General features: G+C 34.3%; 1 protein-coding gene across 1 annotated transcript; it reads right to left on the minus strand.

The window, feature by feature from the left end:
* Positions 1–927: 927 nt before the first annotated feature.
* Positions 928–10,453, minus strand: LOC18443495 (ATP-dependent 6-phosphofructokinase 6). Its single transcript, XM_006853684.4, has 14 exons — positions 9,897–10,453; positions 8,307–8,353; positions 8,152–8,191; positions 7,834–7,896; positions 7,592–7,729; positions 6,712–6,870; positions 6,506–6,559; positions 4,660–4,728; positions 4,402–4,531; positions 3,314–3,354; positions 2,614–2,838; positions 1,923–1,965; positions 1,635–1,789; positions 928–1,314 (listed from the first exon to the last, which is right to left on the minus strand). Exons 1-14 carry the CDS (start codon positions 9,987–9,989, stop codon positions 1,129–1,131), a joined length of 1,443 nt encoding a protein of 480 aa, XP_006853746.1. The 5' UTR covers positions 9,990–10,453; the 3' UTR covers positions 928–1,128.
* Positions 10,454–16,007: the final 5,554 nt, after the last annotated feature.

The raw sequence follows: 16,007 nt of genomic DNA on the forward strand, positions 1-16,007 counted from the left end.
CATCCGATTTTACATTTAATGGTAAAAATTAATTGTGAACACCTTCTACCGAAAGTAAATGATTTCATTGTATACTTTTCCTTTCCTAAATGTATGAAACTTGATTTGCTCTTTCCTTGAAGTATTATCCCTGTGTCATCTAGAAACGCAATTGGGATCAAAAGAGGGCTAATCGAACATAATAACATTTTCGAAACAATAGGATCCATCGATACTATGAAACCCAAAGAGAATATGAGCTCTTGGGTCAATTTAGAGAGAGAGAGCCTCTCACCTTTCGGGGGTTCCTAACCCCCTTCTTCACCCTTTCATCTCTTCAATCCATCATGGTTTTTTCAAGGCTCTTGAGGTTTTCATGAGACTGAAATTCTATGTATTAGGTGATTTGAGGAAGATGATATAAACCTTATTAAGTGCCATTTTTTCCATGGAGGATTGTGCTCTTTTCAGGAGTAATATCTCCAATTTGGCCTTATACAGCATTATCTGCAACTTTTTTCTGTCCTCGTCTTAGTTTCTCGATTACCTCCTCTTGAGCTCCTCTTCCCACCACCACCTCTTTTACTCTCTCATTTAAACCCTACTTTTAGCTGCTGGTTTCGCCGACTCCCTTTAGACACTACCATGGGCTAAGCAAGAGTATTTGGGCACCATCAAGTTGCCCCAACCCCAGCCAATGTTTCTCGTGGAAGGAGTGGTGCTCTGGGGTAGTATTGAACTGATGGGGCTCGGGCTCAAGTATTAAAAAGGAATTGCCAATGCTTGCTTCAAGTGGTCAATGGGGTCTCTAAGGTACTCAGTAGAGTAGGGTCCTCGAGGTTTAGCGGTTTGTATTTCAAGAGCGTTGGTGGATCTTTCTTTGAAGTAGGGATTCTTTCCCTATTTTTCCTCTCAGTAATTGTACTTCTAGAGTTTTATCAGCATAGATTAATGAAAACTCACCCTTGACATTCAGGAGAGAGAGAGAAAAATACATCAGGGAAACCCAAATTTCAGCAAAATAAATACACGAGGAGAGAGCCCACAGGGTTGAAAGTTTAAAAAGAAGGATGAAAGAAGGAAAAACTATGACCTATCATACATGAAGAAAACGATTTATTATGACAAAGGGATCATCATGTCGCCCGCTTACTGTGAATTGTTACCACAAACTGCTTCTTCAATGACCTCACCATGCACATCATGTGTATCTTCTAACAATGGAGTCGAGGCGTGGTCTTTGGAGGTCAAGAAGCTCGGTTGGTTTGTAGAGGAAAGCAGCCGTGCCCACATTCGATCTGTTATCACCACCTTGTTTTGTGTCTCAGTTACGCGCTGCAAAAATCAACGATTGACAAAAAGTAAGCGTAAGCTATGTAGCAATTCATAGCAAAGAAAATTATTTCAAACAATCATAAGTTTTGATAAAAAAATGGGTCTAATCTCCTAAAGAGAAAGAACACTTTGCCATTTCACATAACATCTCCTTCAGATCTAACTCCAACTCCCACCTGTTTAAAGCATCCACTTTACAATCTAACTCCCCATTCCCAACAGCAAAATATCATTTTCATATTTTTCATTTTCACACACACACACATAGTGCGTGAAGAATACCACTGCCTTCAGGAGACTCTAAGTTTGGAGATACTTACGTAGAAAGGTATATATGCATGTCTTCCATTAACAGGCCCAACAGTAAAACCAGTGTATCCAGCCATAGCACCATGCACAGCGCTGTGAGCCAGCAGGGTGCAATACACATTATCTGATGCATTACTTGGAATAGCACGAATCATATAAGTTGGATCTGTAAAAATTATTCTCATCAGATAATGTAAATTTCAAGCCTTTTCTTCTTTTTCTTTTTTTTTGAAAGTGTTAATTGTAATTTCAAGGATAAATGTTTCAATTAAGTAGATAATCTATGTTATCTCACTGACCTATGTACTTGAGATTTATCACCATCTTCCGTGTAAAATGATCCTGAAACACCAAGGAATTATCAGAAGTAATTTAATCATCATATTTATTTTGATGCTCATTGCTGCTATATCCATTCATCGTCATATTTATTTTGATTTTCAATTCCAGCATTACTTGTCAAAAGAGAACGGAAAACACTAAACAAATTCATAGAATGCATAAAAAAATTGTAGCTTTCCTCTTTAGGGCAGACATGGTACATAGTACCTTCATCTTCCTACTTAATTTAAAATTTGTGTGCACATGGCTTTTGGGGCTTAAAAAATTGGTTTTCCTCTGGAAATTATTGGGATAATATAAAAAAAATGGAAAACAATGTCAAAATAGGGAATATGTAAACATTTCAAGGAAAGCTTTGAAGAGAAAAATGACAAACAAACTTGTTATTATCCTATTCTTTTAATTGTAATAAACTTATATCTAATAAACTAAAAACTTTTCATATAAAGTTGCATTTTCAAAAGTACAACAGAGAAAAAGAGAAAACAGGACAAAAATCTGAGGCACTAGGGAATATTACTTCATCTTAAAAATCCTACCAAATTAGTCCAAATTCTTTGAAAAATATATATTACTCACCCAATAGTATAAACAAACAACTTGTTCCTACGACCAAACATATTAACAAAGAACAACTTAAAAGCAAACCTTGATCTTTTCAGATAACCATAGTCCAACATCAAGTAGCAGCCGGTTTCCTGATGCATCTTGCTTTCCCATTTCCCGAATGCTTTCTGCGACAAGCTCTTGTCCAGCACCTTCAGCCACAACAATCACCATGTGTCCATTCTCTTTCAACCTCTTTCCAATATATTCAAAGAGTCCGCCTTCTCCTTCTAGATAGAAGGGTGATTCTGGAATCAAACAACAATCCTGAAGAAAATAACAACAGGCATTTCAAAGGCTGGTAAGGAATCATAAAAGCTTGCGTAGCTTAAATGACAAAATAAGGAAACTAAGTCAGAAATTTTGAAACCAAGAGATATAGATACACAAAGAATGAGTTCCATAAACAAACAATAACAGAAATTCTACACATTTTTATGCTCCTTATGTATTTATGACTTAAATGTTCATATAAATTTATCGCTCACATTTCTTCCAACCTATCAGGAAGGCAAGCTTACACATTCCTTGCAAACTTACATATTGAGTGAACAATACTCTTGCAAAGTTTTAAGACAAAAGAATGAATTAAATATAAGAAAATGGATATACGTGTCACTTAATATAAAGAAATGATCAAGAAAAGTTCTAACCAGGGATCAATTTGAAAACAGAAATTAACGAAGCAGCTCATAAATATGAAAACAAAATGGCTACAAACTAAAATACAACAGATGCTTACCACATCTCGGCTGGCAAGGGTAGCATACATTGCAATGAACCCTGCATCAGTACGTATTTCAGTTCCAACATCAAATTCGAATAAAAAGGAAACCGTGGATAAACATCATATCATATAACAAAAACTATGAAAATAACTTTTCCCAAAGAGGATGTATTTTAGAATCAGCTTAGGTCAGTCAACAAATAGCCACCAAAACTAATAAAAAAGTCATCTTTTTGCCCAGAAAACTTTTTGTTTTCAGAGTTTGATTTGGGATAGTTGTAGCTAACAGAAGAAGCTCGGAAAAGTTCTTACGTAATTCTGTCAGTTCTGATAATTGATCCAAAACTAAATTCCCTTCAGATGTTATGAAACTACTGATATCAAACATCCCATGTTTTTTCTATCATTTCCTGTTTTCCTTCCCCTTGCCCCATTTTCAAGAGCAAGATAGGTGAACATTATAAAGGGATTGTCTACAAAGAGACCATTTAGCTTTTGTACACGGTGGTCACAATCATTCTTGTCCCTTAAATTTCAAAATAGGTGGTTGTAAGAGTGTCATTGAATAGACACAAAGTTCAAAAAAAAAAAAATTCTCAGACTTCGTGACCCACCCCAAGCCATTCTATTTGACATCTAATAAGTGGGAATTTTAAGATACGAAGCAAGAAGGACAAGGGCCCTGCTATTTAACAATTTGACACCCTTTTTCTTCAATTCTACTGTTGGTTTTGACCATGTGGCTACTAGCTACATTGAACTGAGGTCACCAGGAAATCCGGATCATTACTAATTAAAATTTATCAAAGAGTAGAGATCACAATCTGAATTCTGTTCTGGTTCCTATGTCATCTGAAGGAGCTATGACAGGCAGGCAGAAAAGAAAGCACAAAATATAAAGAAACAAACTCCCCATAAGAACCCGACGTTTTAGCATTACATTTTCATACAATTTTCGAGATTGGCCAATTATACCAGGCTAAAGATAGATTTAAAAAATAATAATCATGATAGTCAAGGAAACTCGATCCTCATAAGGACAGTCAATACAATGAAATAAAAAATAATAATAATCATCAGAGGATGTTAGCAATCCGACCTACCGCTATAACGACCCATAAGCTTCACGACCCCAACACCATTCTCAACACTTTCGGCTTCAACATGTGCTGCATTAATGGCACGCTGAGCTTCTTCAACAGCAGTGTCAAAACCAAAAGACTTGTCAATAACCTGAAAGAAACACAGAGAGCTCAAAGACTGTGACACAAAATATATAGGCATCTAATAGGCAATCATAAAATTAAAAATAAAAATTACTGCATGCTTTTCAGTCTTCAAGATAAAAATAATGGGATTACCGGAATATCATTATCAATAGTCTTAGGAATTCCGGCAACTGCAACTTTGATCCCACGTTTCAGGATTTCCTGCATGTAAAAAGGCCATCTTTGAGGTCGGAAACCAGTTTTTGCAAAGTAAAATTAAGCAAGAGAAAACTTCAAATCTTCAAAAAGCAGAGGCCAAGATTGATAGTGATTCAGAGCAAAGTTGTTAGTACGAGTCAAGGAGTACGAGTCAAGGACTGAAGACGTGAAACCAAGATTGAAGATAGAGTAATATAGAAATATATTATTGAACTGTTGCAAAGTCTCAGATATGGCTATGCTATTCTTGACACCAGTTAAGTCAAGGGTATCATTATAATTATAAACAGGTGCAAGAGGAAATTTAGCAAGTCAAGGGGCTTGTAAAGAAGTAATATGCAGTGAGAGAAGCTTCCACATGATCAATACAAGCCATGAATTCATAGGAATTATAAACGAAAGCCTTCCTTGTCGAAGTTGGGGCTTCCTTGTTTATATGTATTACCAACTAGTCCATGAAGAAACAGATAAAATATAGGTGTTTCTATCGTCCTACTTCATCAGAGATTATGATTCAACATACAGAAATTTGGAGGCTGATTAGATAGCCCAATTTTTTGTATCTAGAGAAACAACAAGCATTTTGGACTCTTTGTTAATCTTGAAGCATTCTACACTAACATTTGCGAAATTTTCCACGTTTTCCCACGTTTGCCCATTTCTGACAAGGATGAGGAAATCCCAGAAGAAACCACAGCAAAGATGAAAGTTGCAAGCCATAACAGAAAGGACAGCAAAATCATTTAAATCATGGGACACCAGAAGGGATTGTGAGGATTTGATTCAAGGGACAGCTGAATGACTGTTTGGATCTATGGCGGCAAATGAATCAAACAGTGCCCCGTCTTTCGGACTGAGATGGCAGTTCCGTATACTTTAGATTAATCATGTATATTTGCTAATGGCCATTATGTGCAGCTAGTCATGTTCAGTCACCAACTGACATAAAATTAATGACTGATAGATATTTCAAAACTTTTCCAATATTCAGTAACCGATTCCGCGTTTGAGTAAGTGAATATCACTTAATTTCACAATAAGTCAAGCTAGGTGGTAAATTTGATCTTCAGATACACTACCCCAACAAGAGTAAACAATATAGAAGTGGGCATATACTGCTCTCCTGCGGGATCACACTGCCCATCTACTCCCTTGGTCAAAACACCTACTAGGATGGTCTTTTTAGTCTAAAACTTTGGAACCATATAACAATTACTAGATGATTATTTTTAAAACAAAAAAAAATTGAATCTTGAGTTTTGGGACACTTAGATCCAGCCCTTAAAAAATTGGACGGTCTCTATTCAATCTTGAGGCATCAGTTTTTCTTTTGCATGAAGAGTTTATTTCTGGGGAAAAAAAAAAAAATCAAATTATTCTATGGGGTGTAGAGATTACATCCCTGAAAATTGAGATCTAAAAAATAACCCTAGCATGTGTTTTGCCCAAGGAAGGAAATGGATAGTATACTCCCTAGGGAGGAGGAAATCTTTTAGCATAGAAGAAATGGCCATTTACATTTCCCAATTATATTTAGAGATTGTATCCTATGAGACAATTTATCTTTGGCACAAGGAGATCACTACTACCTATAACCATCCGATGTGAAATCTGACAAACTTGAGAGTGTCATAGAGTTTGAAAAAAATTCTTTTGAACTTTTAGCCTATTCAATGGAACAAACACAACCGTACAACCTCACATCCAGTGGTCAACATTAATTGTGATCTCTGTTTACCAAATATAAATGGTCTCATTGCATACTTTTTCGTATATTTACCTCAAATATACAAGCTGCTCCTTTCTGGGTTCCATCTCCTCCAATTATGTAGACCTGAAAGCCAAGAATCTATTAGCCAAAACTTCCACTACATAAACTCATAAGAAAGAAAAATATTTAACTACAAACTTGTCACAATATTTAACTACAAACTTGTCACCAAACAATGACTGAGCGCTGGAAAAACTACTCAGGACTGTGCATACCTGATTAATCCCCCTGTCCTGAATACTATCAACAATCTTAGAGGTATCATGGCCACCTCGGGATGTGCCAATAATGGTTCCACCACGTTTATGAATATCATTAACAAACTTCGGTGTCAAAGGAATGGTATTACGGGAATAGAATCCCTTATATCCTGCCTGTATAAGTCACAATAAAACAAATATATTCAGATCATCCACTAATTTGATTATCATAATCCAAATACAAAATAACATGATTTCAAATAAGTTATCCAGATAGCAATCATCCCAACATGTTTTCTGTTGCATTCCCATTACCTTGACCCTAAGTTGAAGTAATATGTATAAAATTCATCAAGAAGCCAGTGATTCAGTAGCAAGTCTAATAACATGGAAGCCAGTAATTTAGTAGTAAGTCTAATAACCTGAAAAATAAGGTGTATGGCTGATAACATGGAAGCCAGTGATTTAGTAGTATGTCTAATAATATGAAAAATAAGGTGTACGGTTGAGATACTTTAGCTCCCAGAAAATCAATAACCCATAGAACCAAGGTTGTGTAATCAGTATTACAGAGCCACAAAGGATATGCCAATGTGAAAGGATGCCAAAAGTCGAAACTGCATGCTTTTGAGGGGCAGAAAGAGAGAGGTGCGACTGTATATATAAAAAGTCAAGCTCATAAGACAACCTGAAGTCATGGCAAGAACTGCAAATGTTCCAGGAAAGGCGACATGGCAGCAGGCATTACAAAAAAGGGACTGAAACAACTCAAAAGAATGCAAGGAACCAAAACACTAAAAAAGTAATACTAATAATAAAATAAAATAGAATAGCACTGCTTCCAGATCATTACTGCAGGAATGTAACCAATTTATCAAACCTTGAATGAACCCACCTCAATCCCGAGGACATTGGTGACTCCATACATGTGGTATAAGCCACATACTATTTCTCTAATCACAGTGTTGACACCGGGGCATAGGCCTCCACATGTCACAATGCAGGCACTCACTTCGTCTGGCTCAAAATAAACCTACAAATATCAAAAAAAAAAATTATGACAGATGGTTCGCTGATGTTATAAAAGATCATCAAAGGTTTAATAGAGAAGGATAGGGTGACAAAAAGCATGCATACTTTTTCCCTAGGACCTGCACGTCGGAAATGTGTTCCTCTCGGGCTATTCTTATGTACAACAATCTGAATAACAAGTAAATGAAAAGGGATTGAAATAATAATCCTTTGATGATAACTGATAAATGAAGTGTTGCATGAACCCATTTAAACAACAAAGACAGAATATTTCACAAGCAATTGAAGAAACTAGACTATTAAGCAACTCTGTCATTGACATCAAGGGGAAAACAACTATCAAGTACAATGCAAAAAACAACCTGGTATAGAATAAAGGCCCACATTACAGAATATTATGGTAAAATGCATGAGAGGCCCCACCTTTTGGGTGACGGTGTCATCAACATTAACAAAATACTGCCTGGTAAAAAAGATTAACCATATTTTAGATGCATGGTTATTATCTGCTCATAACATAGCCAATAAAACTAATCAAAACAAGAAGTATTAAGAGACAATTACTTGGGAAAACTTACGTGACTACTGAATATGATGGATTGTGCTGCAAAGGATTCTGATATGTCTGCAATAGAAGACATCATAGAGTAGAATGATTCATTTACTCTACCATAAGACAAACACGGGAATTCTAATTTGTTACTCACAATCACCACACTGACACCAAAGATATTCAAAGTAAGATTTGCTTATAACATCACTATCCTGAACACTTTCAGCACAAAAGGTTTGGTAAGGTCCAATGGGTCTCCCAAAAACACAAAAAGGATTTTACTTTGACGGAAATCAAAATAATCACAAACACAATTGACAGAACGAACCTCTTAAAACCTCCAATAAGGAGCTTATATGGTTTGATAACTAAGGGAAATTTGAACACATACAAACAGGAATGATGAAGTAAACCAGACCTCTTCTAAATATCAAAGGAATAACAGTATAAACGAAGAAAAAAAAATCAATCTTATTAAAAACAAATTAGTGACTAAGAACTATAAACATGACTCTCCAATGAATATTATTGGGAAAAAAAATTTCTGTGGAGATCGGAGGAAATGCATGCAGAAAAGCATTAAGTAAACACTATTATCTCCATTGGATGAAAATAGAAATAATAAATTATGTATGCAAGGTGATATAAGAGAAATAATAAACAAAAGAAAAGACAAAACACAGCTTCTCCAAAAACCCAAAAGTTGAAATTAAAGAATGCCAATGATCATTGCAGATGAAATCACAAAACTAAATGGAAAAAAGGAATTGAGCAAAGAAATAGTAATGCAAACTCGAAACTAGTTAAAAATCAAATTATAAATCCCAATAAAGAAAGAAGAACAAAAAAAGTGGCATTCTAGGAAAAGACAAAGAAAGAAGGCGATAGACACAAAGAGGAGTGTCAAAACTCTAGATACTTCAAATACATACAAAAACCGTTAAAGGAAAAGTGCAAGAAGAAAAAGACGGACTAGAAATCACTCCTATCTGATTCACGAAAAAAAGAAAAAAAATTACATACGTACAATAAACCCCAGTGAAATTAAAAAAAAAAAAAAAAATCACAAGCGGCAAACAGCCATGATCAATAAGAAGTTGAAGAATAACTGGTAAATTAAGGGGGAAAAGGGGGAGGAAAAAAAAAACTGATGTATAAAAGCTCACTGCCTGATCCATCCCCCATAAAAAAAAATTCAACAAGTAGTTCACAAAACGGACTGAAAAATTCAGTCTTTGCTAATAATTGGAATGAGAGAGAGACAGGGGGATACTAAACACACAGATGGAAAATAAAACAACATATTAAAACGGCATCTATAAATCATCATGATGAGACAGAGGGAGCAATCTACCTTATAGGAAAATTCACAGAGAGAGAGAGAGAAAGAGAGAGAGAATAAGAAGAACTCCACAGGGAAAAGGTTAGACAAGGGAAAAAATACACAAGAAATGTAATGGTCCCTGCTTCATAAAGCAACATCTTTTAATAAACGCCTGAAACCAAAATAACCCAAACCTCTTCAAATCAAGACAAGGAAAATTTTAAAAAACTAAGCAACAAAAAACCCATGATAATCAAACATAGCGGGGAAAAAAAAAAGATAAGCACTCACAGGTAAATGAGGAATGTAATCAGTCAAATGAGGAACATCTTCCAAGACATATCCCCCTTCGCCGGTCTCAATCTTCGGCTGATATTTCCCCATTAAACCCGACCCTCTCTGTTCTCCTTCGGGTCTAACCTTATGATCACAGGAAAAACGATCTCCAAAAAAAAAACAGAGATTTTTCCGATCACTCAAAGCTTTTCAATCCAGTATTGTGCACAAATGGAAGTTGATATTCGAAAAACAGAGTCTTTTCCGATCAATCAAGAACCGTGCATAAATGGAAGCTGCAGAACAAGCTTTGATTCATTCAAATGGAGGCCAAGTAAAGTATAAAATAAACTATGGTCCTTGATACACCAGATGATCTAGGGTTTTTATCAACTGTCTCTCCGATCAATTGAAGTTTCCGAGCGTGTTGCTTTCATTCAAAGAGGAATTGTAAAAGCTCGTCTAAAACCACGGTGCTGGTTGTACAAGGTGGTATATGGTTTTGGCCATGACTCTGTGTACTCCATAATAAAGAAGACAACTTTGGGAAATAGAAAATTCATGGACACTTCACTGTTTCTTTCTCTGCGTGAAATTTAGATTAAAATTTAGAGTTAGAGAGAGAGTGAAGACCTCCTGGAGAATTGAAATTTAGAGAGAGAGAGAGAGTGAGGAACTTCTGGACAGTTGAAATTTAGAGAGAGAGTGTGAGTAAAATTTAGAGAGAGAGAGAGCGTGCGCGTAAAATTTAGAGAGAGAGAGAGAGTGAGTGAGGAACTTCTGGACAGTTGAAATTTAGAGAGAGAAAGTGAGGACCTTCCGGAAAAGGCGTGGCAGCTGAATGGTGTCATGTGAGTAAAATTTAGAGAGAGAGAGAGAGAGCGTGTGCGTAAAATTTAGAGAGAGAAAGTGAGGACCTTTTGGAAAAGGCGAGGCAGCTGAATGGTAGTCCTGTGATGCCGCCACCTTATTTAGATTCACGGGCAATAAGGTAAAAGAAGAGAGAGAAAATGATGAGAGGAGAAGGCTGCGGCTTCGGCTTTTATGGAGCGAAGGATCATACGACACGTGGATCCAGCTGGCCCCACTATTAGCTCCCCGAAATTTCGGTGTCGTAGCAAAAGGTTTTGCAAACTCCGTAGCGGACTCGCGGGAGCAAGTTGTATATTTACTCCCTCGATGAAAAGAGCTGCATGAGAAGACCCCTTTGACCTTAAATTTTGGGTCTATTTTAGAATCATCAGCTTCGTATTTTAAATAAAAATTTGGGTCTACACCCTTTGATCTTAAATTTTTGGTCTATTTTAGAATAATCACCTTAGTATTTTAAAATAAAAATTTGTATATTAAGCAGTGTTTTTCAAGGATTGAAATCAACTTATCTGAATTATACATAGGCTGGAATTCTAGTCCTTCTCGATCAGAACAAGAATATTTTTTATACAACCGGTTGTTCTGTCGGACAACTGAATGGTTTTTGGAGATTCGTTTAAAAGTCATGATATATAAAATTTTTAAAAAAATAAAAAGTTTTTGAGGGAGAAAATAGAGTGCATTTAGCATTTAGGTCCTTTATTTAGGAAAGATAAAACACTGTTTGTTTAGACACCAGGGAATTTGTTGACCCAAATATTGTAGGATGCCTTATTTTCTCTAAATGAATAATTAAATAAATAATATTTTTACTCCTTAAAAGGTTAGTTCTCACCATAGTTAGCAAGTTAGGGATTATCAATAAATCGACTCACCATGAAATCGGAAACTAACGGTTTATATTTTAAAAAGTCGGATAAAAAATAGGGATCCACAAAAATACTTAATGTAACGAGAACGCTAATATATCAAACTAGGCTAAAAAAATTGGAGTAAAAAAATCGGATATATTTAAAATATTAGAAATTTTGAAACTCTAAATATACGTATCACTCAATATAGAAAAAATTAATAGTAGTGAGGAGTAATGACCTCCCTATAAATACAAATTTCAAATATTCAATGTGATTGATAGTTATCTATTCTATTTGTCAAGTATTGGGTAGGTGAATTCAATTTTCATATTTCTAGAATAAATAGTCTACCCATACTTGCTAACCATGGTCTACCCATAACCACCCAAAAAAATAGGCACCATATCCATAGTAGAGAACTAGATAAAGTTTCGGGAGAATAAAAATAAAAATAGAAATAGAAATTTCATAAAATGCGAAAAACGTATTGAACTTTTCAAAAATAAAATCAAAGTATATTAATAGAAAAGTTTTTTTGAAATGATTCTTTCAAAATTTGAAAAAGTCACGTTTTAAACTTTTTTTTTAAAAGACCGCGTATTTTTACCGATCTATTGAAAAAGTCACAGATTAAATCGTTTTTCAAAAATTGTTGATTTCTTGAAAAAATCACGATTAAATCGGCGACTTGCTAGCTATGGTTCTGTCTGCTCATGAAATCATTAGCCCACACTACCGGGTCAAAAAGGCAATTTAGAATGGGAAAAAATATGAGGTTGCAACCTTAAAATGTAAAATTAAAGGTGCACCTCAATAATCCATCAAAAAAAGTTGTTTTAATATGGAAAAACTCTCTAATTGATCATCTCGACATCAAGATGTACAAATATAAAAAAAAAAAAAAAAATTGCCTCCCATAAGTAGTGTACATTAAAACACATTATCAAGACCGTTCATTTTCAAGATTTTTATATATTTATACATCTACTTGATTTTAACCATTTTTGGAGTTTAAAATTTTATAATTAGACATAAAAATAGATTTTGAGATAATCTTAACAATTTTTTACGCCAAAATTATATTTTATGATAAAATTTAAAAGTACGCCTTAATTGAATTGTTTAAAGTTGTAACCTTATAAAAACTACACCCTTTAAATAAATAATAATTCGTAAAAAGCTAGTTCTCAGCCATGGAATCATTGCCCTATCTATAGAAGTCAATTTTTTAGAATTTTAGGTTGAAAAAACGCTCATAAGGCTACAAATGAGGGATCATGGACCACTGTAGCCCTCTGCCAATGGATGTACTAAAATATTCTCCAATGATCAAATATGTTGGGATCATATTCACTTTTGGCACAAGGAGGTGAGCCATTCGGCAAAAAAATCCAATAGATTGAATTGTATTAAAACAGTTAAAAAAAAATTATTTTAAACTTTATTTGAGGGGAAAAATTTTCAATAAATGACACATCCATAACTACCTGATTTCATATAAGATGGTTAAATAATAATGCGGGGGAAAACTTATTATACTTCTCCACCTCTATATATTTTACCATTGTCTTTCGTCTCTCAATTGTTCAATCTGAATAGACATTGAGACAACTTTAGACATGATCTTACAAACTGAGCAACTGACGGTTTGATTTAGACCTAATATCTTATAGTATTTTATTTTTAATTTTTTCTACAAATCATATGAACATGAAATTTGTTGAATGGCATCATCTCAATGGGGCGCACGGTAAAAAATATAAAAAGTATTTCCAAAAGAAAAAAATCAAAATACCTTGAAACTTTTTGACATATTTTCGTCATTTTATTTTATTTAGAACATTTTTTATATGTTTCATAGGTGCAAGCTTAACACCTCAAATTTCGTATCAAAATCATTCATTCAAATCATACAGCTGAGAGATGAGGGACGTAGGCATAGGGATTATATATGTTACAGTTGTTTATAACCATCCGATGTAAAATCTGATAGTTTGTATGTATCACAAAGTTCGAAAAGATTTCTTTTAAACTTTGAGCTTGAACAAGGAAATAATGTAGCCAACCAATTTCAAATCTATTGATCATGCTTAATTGTGATCATCTTGTACTAAAGGTAAATGATCTCATTATATATTTTTTCAAACGTAGGGATGTATAATAAATTTGCTCATAATTATGACCTCCTTATATAAAACAATAAGATGATTTCATTATAGACACTTTGAAATATGTTACTTTTGCCAAAGATTACGGTCGATTAGTGGACATAAAGCACTCCTGCAGCATCGAAGGATAAAAAGAGCTTTGGCTTCATTATTACCAAATGTGCCCACGAAGTTAGGCCTGAATTTTGGTCGAGGTCATTGTTGGTCATTATTTTTGCCTATTTTCTAAATATTATGTCCTAACAAAATTATCCTAGGAACAAGGTTCTTGGCCAAGGCAAGTTATTAAGGTGAAGCTTAAAAAATCTAACCTTAATTCGATTTCTATTGCTGAACTACCCCAAAAAAAAATAGATACTATTATATACATTGGGGATTACATTCTTTTATCTCTTCTATACGTGTTTAACTTTCCCCAAATATTAGGGGGTGGCAACTCAGACCCGATGACCGAACCCTATCCGGGTTCGGGCATGGGTCTAAAAATTGGACTCAACATGAATACTCCTATATAGCTCCTTTGCATGTTAGTGCACAACATGCTCTCACATGAGCTTGTTGTATGTGTTTTTTATCTTTATTGGGATTGTATATTATGAGAGTATTTATTTTTTGTACAATGATGTCATAATCATTTTTAGCCATTTGATGTAAAATCCAATATGTGAAAGTGTTTCACAAGATTCGAAAATTTTTGGATTTTGTACCTAAATAATGATACATTATCAACCACCTGATTACAATTTAACGATCAGTGATGATTGTGACGTTTTTGTATCAAAAGTAAATGGTCTCATTTTATATTTTTCTACGTTCTTTAGCTTTGAGCACGGTATAGTACATACTTTGAACCAATGTTTTAACAAGAAGTCGGACCCTGAATCGGTTCCAATTCAATTGATTCAAATTGGGTGATTTCTAACTTGGATCATGGACATGAAAGAAAATAAAAAATTTAAAAATTGGGGATATTGGGCAATTTCTCTAGGACCAGATCCATTAGTTTGGGTTCGAATCAAGTGACTCCAATTCGTTTTTTAAATAAACTGCTTTTATAGCTACTTTGGTTTTTTCTTTTTTTTTTCTAATCTTAAAGTTGTACAATAAATTAAACTTGTTAGAAGAAAAATTTAAGGGAAAAAAAAAATTTGATTTTTCAATTTCGAAGACCTAGATTTAGCCCAACATTAGTAAGTGTACATTCATTGTTGAAGCACATTGATTGTTGACTGACTTTGCAAGAGTAAGTGTACAGTTTGCTCCAATAGAATCACCAAATATAATTCCTTTACATGTTTATTCTTTACCCACGGTTTCTATGAGTACACGTAGAAATGAGTCACCTCTTAAAAATATATTTTTGAAATATATTTTTGGACTTAAGCTTTAATGACATATACTCTCTAACATAGAGATCATGAATACGAAAAAAAGTAAATAAATAAATTTTAAAAATTAAAAATAATAATGCTATTAAGAAAACATTTGGACCGTTAGTTTCGATTGTTTTAAGATGAAATATCTATTTGCATCTATGATTAAGATAGATGCTACCTTCAAGACGGCAAATGAATAAATGCGGTCCTGGCCGCATGAAACAATTTTCCTTATTCTTTCTACTTTTTTTGTCAACCATTTCCATGTGTGACTGACTTATCATCTTGCCATTGCATTTCTTTGTTGCCTTGGAAAGGGTTTACTAGAGAGGGTCAACATTGGCCACAAATTGTTAGATTACAAAGGCAAATGCAATAATTTTGACATGGGAAACCTCTTCACATTTCATGGTAAAGTGGATTTCAAAAGTGACTTTCTAAAAGGCATATAAATTAATGGAAGGCACCTAGAAACTCATACTATATTTCTATAAAGAACAAGCTCAAACTCAAAAAGTCATGGGCCCATGCATTATTCATGTGCTAGTGTTATTGTGTCACGCCTCAAGAATTTATAATATTGATATTTTTGATATGTGACAGTCAAAACATATATACATCTCTTTTTAAGACAAAATTTACAATGGCGAATTCTTACAAAGTAATAAGAAAAAGTTTAAGCACAACTACAATATCTTCCAGAGTTGATCCTGACGAGCACTCAAAATGAAACTGCAGTTATCCTGGAAAAAAATGTTTATCATAATTTGAGGAGTTTGGCTACTCAGTAAGTGATCATCATAATCCTCAACATATTTATGGTTGAAAGATATCAATATTTTCAAAAAAGAGATC

Source organism: Amborella trichopoda, chromosome 5, assembly GCF_054954075.1.
Source record: "Amborella trichopoda isolate Santa Cruz 75 chromosome 5, AtrichopodaSantaCruz75HAP2 v2.0, whole genome shotgun sequence".
NCBI lineage: Eukaryota > Viridiplantae > Streptophyta > Magnoliopsida > Amborellales > Amborellaceae > Amborella > Amborella trichopoda.